At 35.6% G+C, this 20061-nt stretch overlaps 1 protein-coding gene across 3 annotated transcripts in view; it reads left to right on the top strand.

The window, feature by feature from the left end:
- Positions 1-18206, top strand: part of Pik3c3 (phosphatidylinositol 3-kinase catalytic subunit type 3) — a 119284-nt gene extending 101078 nt beyond the window's left edge. Inside the window, exons 22-24 of one of the 3 annotated variants that reach the window (XM_010638015.3) lie at positions 314-404; positions 6832-6957; positions 16321-18206. In XM_010638015.3, coding sequence (XP_010636317.1) covers positions 314-404; positions 6832-6957; positions 16321-16335 — 232 coding nt within the window. In that variant the 3' untranslated portion in view covers positions 16336-18206. The remainder of the gene's footprint in view (positions 1-313; positions 405-6831; positions 6958-16320) is intronic. The other 2 variants (XM_033757366.1, XM_010638014.3) reach the window with 2 other exon arrangements.
- Positions 18207-20061: the final 1855 nt, after the last annotated feature.

Here is a 20061-nt window from a genome sequence, read left to right as displayed (position 1 = left end):
TTTTTTCTAGGCTTTCATTGATTAAACCTAATGAATAGTTTCGTACTGTTTTCTTTTGAAGTAGTAGCATTCATTGTAAAAAAAATACAAATATTACCACTTGTAGAATTGTGGGGTTGTTTTGTTTTGTTTTTGACAAAGATCTCACTATGTAGTTCACTGTATAGCCCAGGCTGGCCTTGAACTTGTGAGGCACTCGTAGTGCTGAATTACAGATGTGTGCCAGCATGCCCACATAGAAGTGTTCTTGATAGTAGAAAGAAATGCTCAGTTCTAACTCACTGCTTTATTTTTCTTTCTTGCTCTTCTTTAGGTATTCAAATCTGATTTTGAACTTGTTTTCCTTGATGGTTGATGCCAATATTCCAGATATTGCTCTTGAACCAGATAAAACTGTGAAAAAGGTAATGTTTGTACACCCTTAGATATCGTATCTGCTTTTAGATATCACTATCATATCTGCTTTTCCTTTGTAAAATATATTAGGATTTTAGCAACCATTTCCCCTTGTATCCCAGCCCTTAGATTATTAGGTAGTATAAACTAAGAAAGAGAGCCTTTGTATAATTTTTTTCACATTTCAGGCAGCAACCTTTGGAGTCCTCTGTAAGCAATTTTATTCAGTCCTTTTCACTGTCCATATCTATAGTCATATGAAACAATCACCATATCTAGAGAAATAGCTCACTTAATTCTTTGTCCTTAAAAGTTTAAGTCTTTCTTTAATTAGCAAATAGATACCCGATTTCTAGCACTCCCAGGTGAACATACTAAGTATATAGTACCACTGAGGGAGGAATAGCCACTCTCTCTGTCCCCTCCATGTTTTTTGTTGTAGGCACTTCTTGCTGTGTTGGGAGTGTAGATACTTACTTCTAAACTCAGCCTGAAAAGAGAGCAGCAAAGAAAGCCAGCATGTAGATGAGCAGCTATTAACAGCTACCTTAACCTTGCATTCTGTCAAGAGATAGGAAGAAAGGCAGTGGAGTTGAAGGTTTTTACCTGAATTCCTTTCAGATTCTCTTATTCATTTACAGGGAAGGGATGTGTAAAGCATTTTGTTTACCCAAAGGTAATACAAGATGGTGCTTGTACTAAATATAATTTTGATTGTCAGTACTAAACTTCAAAGAAAAATAGTATGGTTTTTTAACTTGCAGAAGTGTGAAATCACTGAAGAGTAGTAGCAGTCTCTTCAGATGGAATTGCTCTGATGTTTGAAAATATTAGGTGGCACCAAAAAGCCCTAATATCTAATATGACTGACTTTGAACATTGTTAACCTCTGTTATTAAACATTAACATGACTAATCTTTTTTCTAAGTTTATACATCTTTAGCAAGCAGTGAAAAAAATTTTAAATATTTTGTTATTTAACCTCTTAGAAAAATTACACTCTTTTAGGATTCCTTAGGATTTTTTTAAGCAAATAACGTACTGATTTTTTCCATTTATTCTTTTATCCTCTACCACTATTCCATAAAAATTTCATTATCCTCCACGAGGAAGGAAATAGACTACTTATCAAACTAGTTTTTGGCATATCCTGTTTTTTGTCATTTTATTTATTTTTTATTGACTAATGCTCATCTGTCAAGAAATGAAATTGGTTGATGAAATTTTCCTTAGCTGTAATCAATGACTACACCAGATTTCAAATGTGGTTGCTTTTTTTTGTTTACATCTGCTATATTCAGAGTCTGTTTTCTATTTATTTTAAACCCATTTATCTTCCCTGTCATACGTTCACTCTTCCCTGACTGAAAAATGTTCAGAAGTCATTTATGAAAGTTCTAAAAGTATTTGTCAAACTGAGTCAGTCTGTTTCTTTGGCCAGTTAAGCTATTTTGTTCTTGTTTTATTAGATCTTTCATTTCATCTCTTCCTATTTTAGGAAGTTCTGATAATTCTCTTTTGTTACCAGCTATCTTTATAGTAGTGTCTTTTAAAACATGAAGCAATTTATTTTATGAAATAAAACAAGAACATATTCATTAATTATTTTTATACTAGTAACCCCCCAGTTGTTTATTTTAATGTCAATAAAGTTCAACATTTTTAAGAGGATTTTTTTTTTTTTTTTTTTTTTTTTTTTGTACCAGGGATCAAACTTGAGACTTTGTGCTTGCGAGTCAGGCAATGGAACCACTGAGTTAAATCCTCGGCCCTTAAAAGGATATTTTACCATATTTTTCCTTGAAGGGGTATTTCATTAAAGATTCCTGTGCAAAAGTCAAAAGAGTATTGGAAAGTTAGCTGGAATTAGCTGACCTTTATGTTTCAAATTGATATTTTATTCAAGTAGGTTTTTTATACTTTGATAAAATAATGATTTCTGACATCACTTCAGAAGGTTACTAATTAGAAAATTTTTGACTTGGTCTCATGAATCAAAGCCAGTTAAACAAAATATTGTGTTTGAGACTGAAGCTTTCTAACAAGTACAGACTTCAGATTGAGTGATCAAAGCAAAGTGTGGTGATAATTTTCTTTTTTTTAACTCAGTGTATTACTTTCTTTTTAATTTTTCAGAAACAAGTTACTTATCCGTGGTGTTTTTGAGATTTATTAGCATGATTGTCCAAAACTGTGAAATGCTCTGAGATTCAAACCTAAAATACAAAGTATGATCAAAATGTATGGTGAATGTTTATATATTTAAAAAATCATTACAGAAAAGACACCTTGACTTTAGTTGCCCTCAGAATATTACTGCTCATTTGCACACACTTATCCCTTCATTCCCGCCACGTTCTGAAACAGTTGTGGAAACCCTGTTTCGTGAGCATCCTTAGGTTTACTCTGCTTCTGTGGCCTGAATCAATTCAAGACATTTTTCATGGTCATTTTGACGTTAGAGAAAAGTCAGAAGTCCATGGCATCACACCCAGTGAATAAGGTGGCTGCAAACACTATCTAAGGTTGCCTTTTGGCAGAAATTTCCATCAACAGTGTGATTAGGAAGTACAGCGAATGTTTAAATAAAATGATTATAGTAAAAGATATAACACCATTAGTCCACCTGAGAAAACTCCCTCTTGGTTTGAACACTTAATCCCTTCATTCTTAGCGTTGCGCCTTTTTACTGTAAAAGTTAAATTTTTTTTTTCACTGAATTTTTTGATAACCTCCTGTGTATTATTTTGAAATTTAAGAAAGCTGAAGCAGGAAGGTCTTTCTCTCTGATCTCCCAATGTTTTGCCCTGAAGTGGGCCATAAAAATTCTCTGACTTTCTTCTGAGGTAGGTCTTAAGGTCGCATTTCAGAAGTCTCTTGTTCCACACCCAGGGTAAATGAATTCATACAGAGATGCCAAGAAAAATATGAGCCAACAGGCCTTGCTAAGTTTTCTTTAGTTTCTTGACATTAGATTGTACCCTATGTTTTTCCAAACGTGTTCGTTCACAATTACCAATTTTTCATCAGATTTAGGATAAAATATAGTTTTCCCTGTTTCTTCTGGTCTTTGAAGGCTCTAGCTTTGTATTATATATTTATAGTCAATTCATATGCTTTTCTCATCTTAATATATTTTGTTCAGATGCTTCAGCCATGAAATTTGTGTTGGTTGAAATATTTTTCTCCTCTGAAAGGGCCAAAATGTTTTAAATAATTTAAATTTAAATCACAAATGTTGACTAGGTTAGTGTGCTGTGCAGTCCTTGATTTTATAAGAAGTGTATACATATTCAGGATATACTCCTAAGTGAAATAAGTCACACATGTAAATACTGAATAGTTTCTCTAGTGTGGAAAAAATATAATAGTACATAAGATCCTAATGATATAATTAACAGTGTGAAGTAGGAAGAAAATGGCTAAAGGTGTAGGGAAAGTGGGAAGGGTAGGGGAAAGGTAATAAGGGAAAAAAAAATATGAGAAAATGAAAAAATAGAAATAAGTGTTTGTAAATGGGGAGGGGAGGAGGGGGTGAAGGGAGAGCATGGACAAGGGGAAAAAGTGAGAACCAAGACCTGTCGTGTAAAGGTACAAGATCCCAATGATGATTGTAATAGTACTCTCTACCTAAAATGTACCAGTAAACTCAATGAGAGAAAAAAAAAAGTGTACTCAAAAATCATTCACAGCAAAAGTCTCTAGGTAATCTAAAATAAAACATATTTATAAAAATTGTTGTGATGCTAGTATAACTAAAACAGTGTAGATTAACTTATGATGAGCAAATGCGTTAATTATAAATATAATTTTTATAAATATTAACTAATATTTGTATAAAATAGTTAAATCATCTAAAATACAGATTCCTTGAATAAACTATCCTTTTTTTTTTGGTACTGGGGATGGAACTCAACACCCTGTGCTGCAAAGCAGGCAGTGGAACCACTGAGCTAAATCCCCAGCTCTCACACCATAAACTTTAAACAAATGTGAACAACCTACCCAGTTTACTTTACATCCTATTATTGAATGAAAGTGTTACAATTAGTATTAAATTACACTCATCTGCATTATATTCTAAGGGCAATATTCTTCTATAGTTTGAGCATATCTGTCCCTGAATATTTTTTATATTCACTCACTCAACAGTATTTTTGACTGTTTACTCTATTTCATGTACTAAGTCTTTGTATTATGAAAATAAGTAGAACAAAATTTCCCTGCCCTAATGGAACTTATGTTCTAGTAAGAAAAACAGACTAAAAAGAAGATAAAGTAAATAGGTAATGATCAGTGTTGGGAGGGGGTTAAGTTTGAGATGGCAGTGATTTGAGCCAGTTTTGTTGAGGTGGTCAGTAAGATCCTTGCTAAAGTCTGAGGTCTTTCTGATAAAATTCAAGTGAGATATTTTATAAGTCTATGGTAGAGAAATGAGACTTAGTAAATCTCTGTAGATTGTGCTACTCTTTGAAGAAAATTGGAAACCGACATAATAAGCACAAATATTCTGTAGCAAATCTAATTTGCTACTTGGCACCCTGCATTGAAAGCAGCCTGGTCTTCAAGGAGTTTCAGATCTGCTTGGCTTTTTCTGACCATGAAGCATTGCTTTTTCATTTATGCTTTCCTTTAATTCTGTAATTGAGAAGAAACCTTTTAAACTGCAGCAACAAGTTTGTTCAAAGTAATTTAAGGTAATACTATTTTGTGTGCAGAATTAAATGGATCTGTTCCTCTAAATTGATTTCTTACTACACTTTAAAACAACTAAATTATATCACTGGCAGCTACAAGTTAGCTAAAGACCTATTTTATGTACCGTAATAAATTACCTTTGTTGCCTATAAGATTCGTAAATATACAAACCTGACTACTCTCATGGAGTTTTAGCAATACATGCTTTTTATTTTCCCTTTATATAATAGTGCATCTTATTTTAAACAATTTTTAGTATTGATTCTTTTAGCAGTAGTTAGATATGAGTTCAGTTTTTTAAAATCAGTATTCTAAATTCTGGTTTTTATTCAGGTAAGGGATTTTTTTATTCTATTGCAGCTCAAATAATAAATGAAAATAATATTTAGATTAAAACTTTTCCTTTAACTGATGAATAGGATTTGTTCCTTTGTTGTAACTACTTTTGCGATTAAATTAATACAGTAAAAGCATTTTCTAATTCTAATTTTTTTAATAACAGTTGAATGGTGAACATCTGCTTTTCTTATAAGGAAAGCTACTATTTCAGAGATGCTAGACTAAAACATTTTAAACAGGTCTTCTGTTATTAATAAATGTTAAATTAGTCTTTTAAATGTAGTTTGAACTCAGAGTAAAGATTAGGTGTAAATGAAATCATTTTTTTTAATTAATTTTATTGGTACATTTAAGGTATACAATATGATGACATTCGTTGTTGGAAATTTGTACCTTTATATAATCATTCTTGGTTCTTATTCTTTTCCAAATCAATGTTTCTTATGAGGCAGTATAGTTATGTAAAAATGTGTTGTGGGATTTTTTGGGGGGAACAGCCTACAATACCTAAGACTGTAGATTGGAAATGCTGTGAAAGACAAAATTTAATATGACATGCAAATTGGGATGTTAAGGGTGTGTATTTGTAAAGAAAACTTCTCTTGAATTTTATTTTACTCCAATTCCTACTTAGTAAATTGCTCCTTGGAAATAAAAAGATCACTAATACAAACCATCTATAAATGTGAACTCTAAAAAAAAAAAATTTCCTTATCTCTGGAAATTATACCATTGAGCTTTCCTTTTCAGAGGTATAGGGCACTGTTACAGTAAAGGAGATGTTTTGGAAGATCTGGTTTAGTTTTTTGTTTTGTTTTGTTTTGTTTTTTGCTACTGATTGACAGTTCCTATGAACTAAGGCAGAGAAGGTGGGGAGAACATTAACATAATCTCATCTTGTTACATCCATTTCAAAGTAAACAACAAAGATAAAGTAAAGGGAATTATTAGTAAATACATTACAGTTTGAATCACATAGTATTTCTATATCTGAGCTCTTAAAAATGTAAAGCATTATCTTTGGGTTAAAAGAATTTTCTCTGTGTTTTGTTTTGTTTTTGTTTTTTGAGACAGGGTCTTTCACTGTGGTTCAGGCTGGCCTTGAACTCACTATGTGGCCCAGGCTGTCCTCGAACTTGCAGCGATCCTCCTGCCTCAGCCTCCCTAGTGCTCAGATTACAGACATGCATCACCATGCCCAACAAAAACTTTTTCTGTTTTTGAAAGCAGTAAACTTTGTTTCAGAAGAATGGTATTTAAAATTCCTTCTATAAGTATAAATTATTTGTTTAACATAGATATAACTCATTTTAATATCTGTATCAATTTGGTTCTGTCTCTTCAAAATATGTCCCTGTTATTCTTCATTAGAAAAACTAACAGACAGTTACCTTGTAGGTTCAGGATAAATTTCGTCTGGACTTGTCAGATGAAGAGGCAGTGCATTACATGCAGAGTCTGATTGATGAAAGCGTCAACGCTCTGTTTGCCGCAGTGGTGGAACAGATTCACAAGTTTGCCCAGGTAAGTGCTCTGAGGTCAGTGCGTTCATCTTGGTGTCTCCTCCTACTGCTCCAGAGACTTCAGAGAACCACACCTTTCACCTTGGAGCAGCTTTCTGAATTACAGTCCCAGGTGTTATCAGCCCTAAAACATCCACTTTGCTCAACCACAACTAAGTTGTGGAGAACTCACCTAGGCATTTTTGTCCCTCATAGTGAGTGATGAGGATGACTCCTTGGAATGATTTCAGGTTTAGCTGAGGCCTTGGCAAGTAACTTAAATCCTTACTGAGTTTTGTTAAATGCCGTAGTAGTAGAAAAGGAACTTTAGAAACTAAGGAATACAAATTTATACAACATGCTAAAAAGCTTATCCATACTTACTGTTAGAAATAGCTATAATTATGTAAGGGAAGACCTTTCACACCTGCCCATGAGGACGATCCTCAAATGTAAATGTTCTATTTAAGAATTTCATAATGAGGATAACTATGAAAAGGGTTAAGAAACAGAAGAATTGGGCTGCCTTCCTTGTGAACTCCTCCCTAAATTTATACATTCACTAAATTATTTTCCTAATCACCTAAACTCATAGCCTGTCCCTTGTGACTCTCCCTTAGTCACTGAGTCTTGTCAGTTCCTTTAATCATTTCTTTATACCTTTTTGTCATTTTCTGATTAGTTTTTCTTGACTCAGCGTTACCTTGGATAATTAAATTTTATGACAATTCCTTCCCTCTGTTTAAGTCTGTTTCTGAGTGTTCTTTATTGTAAATATTATGATGAAGTATAGTTTTACAAAAACTTAACCTTGCTTTTTGAAAATCTAAATGTGTTCAGTGTTTCCCTATGACCTAATAGTGATGTCCAGTCTCCAGCAAACAAGGTTTTCTAGCATGCTGTGTTCTAAGGCATTTTCCAAGCTGTTCACCAGTGATCTCTTTCTCTGAATATTTTGTTCTCTTTGATCTCAGTGACCTCTTTATTGCTGCCATGCTTTTAGCGCAGAATGCCCATTGTCTTTTTTTTTTTCCTCATTGAGTTTATTGGTACCTTTTAGGTATATAGTACAGTGACATTCATCATTGGGATCTTGTACCATTACATGATGCATCGCGGTCTTATTTTTTCCCCATTCCCCTGCCCTCCCTTCACACCTCCACCCTTCCCTATTTACAAAGACTTTGTTTCCATTTTTTCCTCTTCTCCTATTTTTTCATTTCATTGTCTTAATAATACACTTTCTATGATCTGCATGCAGAAACCCAGAACGCTATTCTTAATACCACTAAGATCCATCCTTCTATGACTCTTCTATGACTGTATACCTTTAACACGTTCACGTCAGGGCTGTAATTTGTATGTCTCACTGTTGGGGGGCCTGGTGGGGGGTGTCCAGATTCGAATGCAGTCGTCCTGCTGTATGAACCACTGGTCAGACATGCATGACTATCTGAGAAAACAGGTGCCGCTGTGGCCGCGCCAAAACAGCCAAACATGTTATGATATTTTGCACACTGCACAAATCAGCTGCCTTTATGTATAAAGAATTTCACAAATACAAATGAATGAAATAAATTTGTTTATTATACTTTTTAATTGATATGAACAGTATGAGTGTTTACATTTGGACAGCAATTATTCAAATTGAAGCAACTAACTAAATTCAGTCCATTTATAGGCTTGATTGTTACTTTTATTAGTAAAAAGACCAATTAAAGTGATTAGATCCACTTGTACCACCAGTGTTACAAACCACCCAGTGGGATAGACATGCATGTCTCACAGGTGATTCATGCTGGCTGGAATGTGTTAATAAGAATTCCACTAATACTTTCTGTTATAGATATTTGGGTTGTCTTTATAACTCCTGAAGTGCAAAATTTCTTGATTACTAAAATTTTTGTCACATAGTAGTATATGTTTAAAAATATGAACATAAAGGAGTTCTTTCCTCTAATACTTTATTTACAAGCCTTTTTTGGCTTGAAAAAAGCAAAGTTTATTTTTTCTGAACATCATCTGAATTACATGTTTATTGTAAGTGCTGACCCCTTCAAGGGTCATCTCCTCTTCATGGGTCATAAGTCACAACCACTCATCGAATGTAAGCTATGACCCAGTAGGCATTTGATGTGTTCAAGTCAATCAGTTTTGTTAACTAATGGTAGATACAGGTCTATGTATTATGTACCAGAATATTTTAGATTTAGGGGAGCGGGTCCTCAGAAAGGTACAATGACTTACTCAGCATCATGTGACTAACAAGGGACAGAACCACAATGTGAACCCAAATCTTTTGACTCTCACATGTAGTATTTTTGAAACAACTTCTCTTGAGCCATGTATGGTGATTCGCATTTGTAATCCCAGCACTCTGGGAGGCTGAGGAAGGAAAATTACCATTTCCCCCCACAGCCAGGACAATGTAGTGACTTAGTGAGACACTGTCTCTAAATATATAGATATAGATATCTATATATATCTATATATAGATATATATAGATATCTATATCTAAGGAGCTGGGGATGTAGCTCATTGTGAAGGCCCTGGGAAAGGAAGGAAGGAAAGAAGGGAGGGAAGGAGGGAAAAAGAAAGTGGGAGAGAAGGGAAGGGGAGAGAAGGTTCTCTTAGCTTCTCTTAATTCCCATTATTCTGCTCACTGCTATGTTATATGTTGGTAAAATTTTCTCTGCACACACCCAGCATGACCCAGTTAATTACCATCTCAGTATATACACTGTCTTTTTCGTTTAAACTAAACTATTTACAATGTACTTGAGGTCAGCAACTTCTTTTCTTTCTATGTCAGGGAATTTGCCCTTTACAGTTATTTATTTATATTTATCTTGCTCTGTGTCTACCTACAATAGCGGGCATTTTTCTTCTTTTTGATTTTCATTATTCTGCACTTACAGATCCTAGTTTTTCTCCTTTATTTCCTGGTCAGTTGCAATAAATAACAGCTAAAACTTTACACAGGAAATGAGTGTTGTTGCCTGATGCCTCATATTCGTTATTAGTAGCTGTGTAACTACCTCAAACTTGTGAGCCTAAGAAACAATAATGCTTCATTTTTCCTTTTCCTTTTCTTTTTACTGGTACCAGGGATCAAACTCAGGACCTTGCACTTGCAAGGCAGGCGCAGTTCCACTGAGCTAAATGTCCGGCCCACTTTCTTAAGAAAAAGAAAAAGAAATAGAAATAATGAAGCATTATTATTTCTTAGGCCACCAGCTGAACATGGCCACTGAGGTCAACAGAAACAAGAAGAAGCACCGCACAGCTGGTCTTGGGCACTCGGCTGTTCAGCTGGTGGCAGTTTTTCTGGAAGGTCCAGCAGGGGTTTGGCCACACGTTGCCAACATGGTGCCCTCCGCATGGGCAGCCCTACTTCTCTCACCTTTGAGCAGTCTGACCTGAGTTGCTGCTGCACAGCACGGCAACCGCTTCCCCAAAAGCATATGAATGCAGAAGTGGCAGGCCTGTTAGCATAGGTCACCAGGACTCCCCACATTCACGCGGAGAAGAAGCATTCTACCTGTGGATGGCAGGAGAGGGCTGTGTACACAAAGGAAAGGGATTAAGGATGGCTCTTTGGAGATTAGTTTGAGCCTGAAGATTGTGTTAAATGAGCCAGTGGCATGCTTTATTTTAACGGTCTAGTTTTGATGTTAATTTGCATAAATACTTACTTTGTTAGCAGGTCTAAGTAGGTAAGAAGTAATTTTCTTCTCTAAATTGAATACAGAGGGTAGCTGGGCCTAGTGGAGCATTCCTATAATCCTAGCACTCTGGGAAGCTGAGACAGGAGAATTTGCAAGATTGAGCTCAGTTTGGGTAGTTTAGCAACTTAGAGAGATCCTGTCTCAAAATAGAAAATAAAAATAGCTGGTGATGTATCTTGGTGTGAAGGTGCTGGGTTCAGTCCCCAGTACTAGGGGTGGGGGGAAGAGGATAGAAAGAGCCTGATTTAAAAGGAGACCATGCCACTATTTTGGGGATAATAGTAATAGAGAGGGACCTTTGTTTGCCATTATCTGGGCCTCAGTTTCGACATCTTTGAGGTGATATACATAACATGTCTAAACTCTTTTTACATCTTTCTCCCCTTTTCTCTCCCTCCGTCTCTTTTGTTCTCTTCCCATTTGCAAAAGTTCTACCTCCATGTTTCCTGTTATCTTTTATTTTGCTTTTTAATTTACTTATTTGATTCTCTCTACATATATATGTATATTAAATATGTGTATTATATATATGTATATTCTAAGAATCCGTGCTAAGGTACGTGGACACTCAAGTTCTGTTGACCAAGAACTGATTGTTATTGGTCATAATGTTTATTACAGTGATGCAGTATTGACTAACTGGAATGTATTTTACAGTGTATTCTAATTAATCATTATGAATTATAGATCCAAGTTACTAACAATGAGGTAGATTGATACATGTTAACAAAAGTTACAGATATTTCAGCATAAAAGAAACTATATTGTAAGAGAAGAATAAGGATTGTCAGATGCAGTTATTCTTCAGAATGCTAAAAAGGCTATTTTCTTCCATCATGCAGTTCCTTAGCAAGGGTGGAGATGAAACACTGCTATATTAGTTGCCTAGCAACACCTGCACATTAGTGGTATACATTTTCCACCAAAAGCCACTTTTATTTGGGTCATTGTCTTTGAAATTACATCCTTAGCATTCTTTTCTCTGCAAAAATGATATTTAAGGGGCTTTCTAGTTTTGTCTGCTTAGGAGATGTAAAGGTCTCATAGTTTGTATTACCTACACTAAAACATACAGCCATGTGTCTCCCCTCTGTTTCTGTTATTTCCCATCTGTATCTCTTTTCACTGATTGTAAGTGTGGAGAGTGAGGTGTGGTTTTCATTCATCATGTTACATATTAAATTACTTAATTGAATCACTGTAGATTACTAGATCAGAGATACATTTTTCTGCTGACTGATGACAAAACAGTAAGAGCACATTGAATTCAGAAAGCTTACCTAATTTCCAATTCAAGGTACTAGAATCATTGCTGACCATTTACAAGAATCCTTAATTAAGACCTGTCATATTCCAGGAGGAAAGGTGTAGGTCCCGGTGGATGGGCACATGAACATTAGTCACGTATCCTTAAAGACCACGTGACCTTGGGATAAGAGAACTCAGCTGTATATACTGGGGTTTGGGTGTTCAAAACAAAGCAAAAATAATGAAAGGAGGAAAATGAGAAAATGATGTAATTCATCCTGGTCGAGTTTCTCCCTGAAGAGCCTCTGTTCTATAATAAATTGGAGAACTATGTATATAGGTTTAAGTGCATGTCAGAATAACGACCTTTCTAAATAGGTACTTTTACTGATAATAACTCTTATATTGTGTTTCAGATTTTTGAAAGTCACTATTTCATGGGTCAGGGGAATTTCATTTTGTTTTTAAACATTTTCAATAATGGCAAATGTAATTAATAATAAATGTTAGTTATACTTCCTGACACTAGTTTTTTCACTCCTAAATACACCATATCATTTATTTGTGAACCTCATTTGATATTTGGTTTTGCATGATACATTAATGAAACTGGCTCTTTTTAAAGGCCATATATCAGCTAATACCCACTGTGGAAAAGGAAAATTATCATGCACAAGGATTTTTCTTTTCTTCTTTCTTCAAAATTTTTATTTAAAATCCTTATGTCTCAATATGTAGTATTATTTTGGTTCCTGACAGTAAGTGAACAGCTAAGTAGGAAATATACTGTCATTTTCTACTTAGAACATATACCCTCTTTTAGCAAATACATAAGTGGCCTTTATAATAAAAATGTCTAGGGCAGGGGATTTAACTCAGTGGTGCCGCTGCCTACCTCACAAGCACAAGGTTCTGAGTTTGATCCTCGGTAGCAAAAAAAAAAAAAAAAAAAAAAAAAAAAAAAAAAAAAAAAAAAAAAAAAAAGTCTAAAACCCCATTTCATGAACTTATTATTTCCTCCTGCAAATATTAAGTGGCATTTGCTCTTTAGTATGATGCAGATACATGATTGTGTAAATGCAAAACAAAACCACTACAGATTTAAAGCATTACTAATATTCATGTGTTAAGTATAAGTATAGATCTTTCTGTTTGTGTTTTATTTTTACAATATTAGCTTTCTATTTTTTCCCTTTTGGTGACTCATATATTTCATGTTCTGCATTTATGTTTTTTGAAACTTCTCTGTGTCTGTAATTGACCACTAAAACCTAATTCCACTGAGCGCCTTACACGTATTTCACATAAGATTGAAAGCCATATAGCCTCCAATATTGTTAGATAGGCTGTGCTAAGTCAAAGTTGTTACTCACACACCTAATATGCAAACTCTCTGGTTCCCCTTATCTTGTCTCTTTGAATTTGTGACTCTTTGTATAGCATCTAATATCTACTTGGAAAATTGTGTTCCACCCTTCCTGCTAAATGCAAAATGACCTCAAAAGAAGAGGAGAACCTCATTTCTGGGTTTCTATTATACGGGCCCTATTTAATCATTAGGAATGAAGAATAGCAGTGTAAAATAATTCATTGAACAGAACAAAAACCATTGAATTCTGTAACAATATAAAAATTCTTCCCTAAAACCAGTTTTTTTTAAATGTAGTAATTTTTCCAAAAAGCCAAATGATTCCCCTACTCATGGCTTAAAGAAGTAATGCATCACCATTATGTCATTCAAAACTATTTTGTATCATTTTATGTCACTTCCTAATTTATTTGGATTATATTGGGAGAAATAACAGCACCAATGATAACAACTAAGAAAATAGCAAAAATGACTACAGCCTGTTGAATATTTGTTTGTGCCAGGAATTATATAGAGTACATTCTCTGTATCACCTTATTTATTTCACATATTTTTAAAGTAGGTTCATACAAGTCCTGTTTGTACAGATGAGAAAACAGGCTTATCTGTGGCAGAGCCTAGATTCAAACCTAAACCAAGGCTTCTGGGAGAAATGATGTTTCTCTTGATTCCAGAGCTAAACTTTAACTCATTAGACCGAATGGATTTTGTTATGAATAGTCAGTTTTTAAAAATTTGCTTGTAAATCTAACAAATGATCTTTTATCTTTTTCCTTAATCTTTCATCTGATCTCAAAAGAAAAAATGACCTACTCAAACAGCCAAGAAAATAGGATATTATATAAAGGAGTCACTGGGAATAGTCTGAAATAAATACAGTAAATACAAGGTAGCATTTATCTTGCACATTGGCCAAAACCAGCCTTAAGTTTCACTGCCCCACGGAAGTTGTCGTCTTGTTGCACTGCAGTCAGCACTGCTGCATTACTTGTGCACACATTCGCCCCATGACAAACGTTAAGGTCCTCCGATTAGTTCATTATTGTGGTAGCGGTAGTCAGTGGGACACTTGGTTATTTTGTAGCTAAAATGCCTTACTGTTTTTCATTCTTGCACATTTGCTTTTTTTCTTCTCTAAGAAAGGTTTTCTAACCCTTTATTGTATTCTTTGGCATGGCCCCTGTTTGCTTTATTGGCTGCTTTTAATAGAGTCAGTTTTATACAAATTCTTTTGCCCCTCTGCGTGAAACCTTTTTATAAAAACACTTCAAAAATATAAGGAGTTGAATGTTTCGGGACTGACCCTGCTACTTAGTATTATTAATTTTTCCCTAGGCACAGATATCTTGAGGTATTTAAGAAATAAATGTGAGACCTTCTGTTCAGAGGCAGCATTTTTCTCTCACACACAGACATATATGCACACATCTTACTTCTAAATTGCATCCAGGATATTTATACTAATAGCACATTAGCGTGTCAGTATGGATCCTTTCACAGTTTGGCTTTTGTTTGCATTTTCACCCTTTCTCCTGATTGCCTTCAAAAACAGCCTTCTCTGTAGCGTTTATGATCTACCACTTCCTGACCGCAGTTCCTCATACCTGATCCCTGTCATCACACCCCCTGCCTCCAGTAAACCCTTGCTCTTTGCTTGGAGTGAGTTGCCTACCCAGTTTCCCAGGCTCTCAGTGCTCTGTGTATACTGATTTGTCCTCAGTGTTTCACTTGAGGCCTCTTTGAGATCTTCCATAGAATCTGAACAGATTCCTCTTATAGGGCTGGAAATTTAGCTCAGTAGCGCCAGCGCCTGTCTGGGAAGCGCAAGGTGCTTAGTTCAGTCCCTGGTTCCAGGGGGGAAAAAAATTCCTGGCATATAGTAGACAGCAAATGAATATATGTGATTTCATGAGTGCCAAGGATTGTTTTGTTTGGTTCCACCGCTACCCCGACCCCGCAGTACTGGGGATTGAACCTAGGGCTTTTGCACTAAGCTACATCCCCATACCTTTTTCAAATTTTGTTTTGAGACACAGTCTCCCTGAGTCACTTTGTTGGCCAGGATGGACTCAAACTTGCAATCCTTCTGCCTCAGCTTCCTGGAGTGCTGGGGTAACAGACATGTATTAACCACACCCGGCAGATCATTTCTTAAGAAATGTATTTTCTCTGATATTACCTTTAATGAAAATACGTAAATTATTTCTGAAATTGCAAGTTATATATATGTATATACTTGCATTAGAAACATCTTGCCATATTCTTTCTAAAATTGCCACTTTAAATTATATCACATTAAAATCAGCGTCTCGGCTGATTGTTCTACGTGAACAAACTTTATAGACACATTTGTCATCAAAGCTTTTCCCTTTTCTCTGAGAGGAATCATGAGATGAAATTCATAGAAACAACAAATGGGCACATGCTTTGTGGATGACTGCATGTTTATTCACCCAGATAAAAAAAATGTTAGTTTCTGTTACTTCTGTTTGATAACCTTCGTGTTGGCTTATCATGTTGGGCCCAAAACAACTGTTTGCTGAACTTTTTTTAGTGCTTTTGGTTTTATTTACTTTGTTTTTATTTCTAGAAAATTTGTGGAATTAAGTAGTCACATGCTGGAATCAAGGACAGATTTTCAGAGCCTCTGTAAAAATATGGCACCAGGAACTAAGCATACTGCTCACAGTATTTATCGTCTAGTTACCACAGAAGTTGGTAGAAATTGTGCCTCCTAATGCAGGATGTCAGCCCCTCCCCCGCTCCCTTTCCCTTTTTTACGTTCCACCTGCCCTTCCGTCCTTCCTCCCTCCCCCCCTTTTTTTTTTTGAGCTTACTGTCAGCAAACAGCTCTTCCCCAAATATTTTTTTTTTCACATAAACTGATTTTTAAACCAGTCCTTGGGAATCTTGTACATTAAGGTTAATCACAATTCACTTTTCATTTTAGTAGAAGTCTTTTAGAAACTATAGACTGCTGTTTTCTTCAAGAATAGTAATATGAATTATTTTTCTTTTGTGTGTGTTTTATTTTTGTAGTACTGGAGAAAATGAACCTGGGTTTCGCCTGTCAAGCTGTTTGGATCAATAAGAAAACATTAGAAGCAAGCAGTGTCTAATGAAGACTTCAGTGTAACAAGGAAGAGAAAACTTCCCAAATGTTACACAGTGCCTGAATGCCAGTTCCTGAGATGTCATTACTTAAATGTGGTCCTAGGAGATTTGCTTTAAAATTTGTATATATTTGTTTTTTAATGTATACATTGTTAATAACAGAAGTGATAAGTTTATTCCAGGATTATGTACATATTATGAGAATTGTGGAGGAATCTTGTGTTGAAATAGTAAAACATTTTATTTCTGAGTTTAAAATGTCATTTTTTTCTACACATCTTTATAGTAAGATACTAGTTACATGAATTTGGATAAGTTTCTCACCTCAAAAGTTAGTTTTATTCCTCCGCCACTTCATGCATAAGTTTTATGTAATTTACTTATTTAAAATGTACTTACAGTTTTACACATTATATCTCATTCTCTTATAGTTGAAGGATTGTTTACGAACTGCAGGGGTGTGGGTGTCGTCATGTGGGGCCCCTGTGCCCTGTGCTCTGTGCTCCAATCCTGTAGGCAGTGAGGGGCGGCTCTGCAGAGGCTGGGGCGGCCCCGGAAGGGACCATGAGGAGCAGCTGCAGCACAGAGGGAGCTGTGCAGCTGCCCACACACAGAGGTGCAGAGGAGGCCAGTTAGGGGTGTGTAGGCCAAAATTATTTGTATTTCAGAAAGACGCATTTTCTCTTATTAATTTTGTGTGTGTGTTTTAAACTATGCTTCACAGCTCTCCTCACTTAAATGTGTAAAGTAGAAGATGAAAATGGAGTAGTCTGAATATCTGGCGAAAAGGTGTTACGGACACAGATCTTACTACTGAGCAAGCATAAGATATTTTTACATAGTCATGTAAGAAAAAATAAACTTTCTCCGATCAATTCTTTTTGGATGCAAACTGAGTTTTCAGCATTTTTGCAATACCTCACCTAACCCTATTAATGTAATATATCCTATCATAAGCAAAATAATTTTTGTCTTTTAAGACTAGAAGCCTAATGATTAGTCTTGGCTTTTTTACCTTATGTTACCTAGGAGAAAAGGAATATTGCACAAATGATATGAGCAATACAGCAATTTTTACAGATTAGTAAAGCCATAGGAAAAAATATTCTTTAGTGCTGAATAAATATTAAATTCCAAATGTCAGGAAAGATGGAGTTTAAATTATAGCAGTTTCTGAGAGCTCTATTACTTATGATGTTCATTTGTCACAAAATTCTTGTGTCTGAGTCCATCTATTTAAGGTTACTGGCTTATAATTAAGATCCTAAGGCATATGTCATATGATATGTATAAAATATACACTCAGTTACATGGTACAGATGGAAAGACCTTTGTTAACTATCTCAAGAGAGTTTATACCTAAACTAATCAGCAAGGTCTATCCTCTACAATCTTTTTTCTTTTGTTAACATATATATTGTCATTTTTTGTGTCCCAGAAGTTTTACATAGTCAGTTCTGCTGTTTTCTGTTGCTACATCCTCCAAAATTTTTTTCTAAATGGCCCTGTTAAAAAAATTAACCTTTCTATCTTCTGAACTCCTGAAATTATTTGTAGCTTTCTCATTACCATATAATAAAGTTGGATATTTTTGTTAATACAGTATTAGTATCTCCCATTCTAGGCGTTAGAAGACTTTCTGCAAAGGGCCAAAGTAAATGTCTTCTGCTCTGGGAAGCACTTCCTCTAGGGAACAACTCATCTGTGCTGTTAAAATGCAAATAACAACAGACAGTAAAGAAGTGGGGCCGGGGATATGGCTCAGTGGCAGTTCTGGCACCTGCCTCTGCCTCACAAGTGCAAGGGCCGGAGTTTGATCCCTGGTATCAAGAAGTGGGCTTGGTCAGTCTGACTTTCAGACCATAATTTGTTGGCCTTATTTTAACGCTTTGTAAGTAAAATTGTAGAATCTTACTAATCTTTATAAACTCCAGAATTTGCATAGATACTGTAATAGTATGTTTCTCGTAGCAAAGGCCAGATAAATTATTTTTGGCATTAATATGAAATTCTGTTAAAGGCAAACACTAAAAGTGAAGAACATTGATCACAAGTACACGTTGCATTCCATGCAACCTTAAGAAAAACAGCCATGAGAAGAATGTGAAATCAAGAGTCTCCCAAGTTTTTAATTCCTCCCAAGCAAATGCTGCTAGGTCCCACAGACCTCAGAATAGGGAAGGTTCCTTGTTTACAGTTTGATTCTGCTGCAGTCCTTATTGCTTAAAGCAATGGAAACAAAGTGATGAGTTGCTTTTCTCTGATGAAGGCTCATCAGCCCAGCCAATATGCCCAGCAAAACCACAGTACTGTCCATCCTTCTTTACTCCATACCGGTCTTCCTTCTAGAAAGCTTATAGCCCTTATAATTACCCTTTAAACACAATTGAAAGTTTGATGGGTTTTTAAACAATAAATGCAGTGGAAAATGCTGCAGTTCCTGTTACTCGAGAATGAGAACGTGCACATCCTCAGTCCACAGATAGGTATAACACCCCATGATCCAATTACCTTTCCCACATACATGAGAATGGGGGGTATTTATATTCAAAAAGGTAGACAGTATGAGGCAGAAAGTAGGTTAGAGATTCCCAGGGCTGAAAGTAGGAAGAACAGACTGGAAAGGATGTTGGTAGGACTGTATGCAGTGGTAGAAATTCAAACTATTGTGGTAATGGTTGAACAACTCTACTTTAAAATTCGTGGAATTGTTTGCCTAACAATGGGTGGGCTTTTTATACGGATGTGTAAATTGTACTTCAGTAATTGGTTTTAAGAAAAAAAAAAGTTGCCTTTCTACCTTACAAGAGCCAGGGAGATACATGGAAGAGAACTGTGAAGGCTTCACCCTCCTGCCACGCGGCAGCCTGTGACAACCTGCAGATATTTCCCCTGGCCTCGGGTTCTGCCATCTCTGCTGGGCCTTCTCTGGCTTTCCTGTGTCATTCCCCTCATCTCTTCCCAATGCAAAGGCAGAAAAAGAAGAGCTCAAAGAAGTAGTTGAGCCGAAAGCTGAAGAAAATGTTTAAGGGACTTTCTGTTGAGAAAGCTTTAGACAATGCCAGGACAGGAATGACTGGGTTTTGACTGAAAGAATGAATGTTCTCCTGTGACTAAGAACAATGAACTTGTTCCAAAGTATTTGAAAGAGGTTGAACTGTAGTTCTCAGATCTTGGTGAGCCCCTAAGTTACACATTTGAGTTTCACTATGGGCCCAGTGAATCTTTAACACAAACTGCTGACAAAGACATATAAAGTCTTGACCACAGTTTAAATAAAATCCTTACCTTTCTTGAGGATTTGAAATTTAGAGCTGTATAGAATGTTAAGTAGATTGGAACAAAGGAAAGAGTATAACTGTGAGAACCATTCCAAAAAAAAGTGCTGCATAAGCAGAATTTCAGTCATTGAAATGAGTAATGGTCCATTTTTTAAGTTTTTCAGGACTGAGCTAACAAGGATACACAGATAAAAAAAAAAAAGCTGTCCTTGCTGGAGACTGAGATAATTCCACACTGAATCTCTCCAATTCAATCATCAACAATACAAAAAAAAACCTGTCTCCCTCCCCACCCCACCTTCTCAACCCTATGTGGGGATTAATGGCCTGCAGTTTTGTTGTATCCCTTTCTGATTTCCCCTTGAATGCATTTATATGCAGAGTT

The sequence above is a fragment of the Fukomys damarensis genome, unplaced genomic scaffold (genome assembly GCF_012274545.1).
Source record: "Fukomys damarensis isolate Sample0158 unplaced genomic scaffold, DMR_v1.0_HiC HiC_scaffold_30, whole genome shotgun sequence".
In the NCBI taxonomy this organism is placed as follows: Eukaryota; Metazoa; Chordata; class Mammalia; order Rodentia; family Bathyergidae; genus Fukomys; species Fukomys damarensis.
The sequence above is the reverse complement of the archived record's forward strand: the minus strand, read 5'-3'. Positions and strand labels throughout refer to the sequence as shown.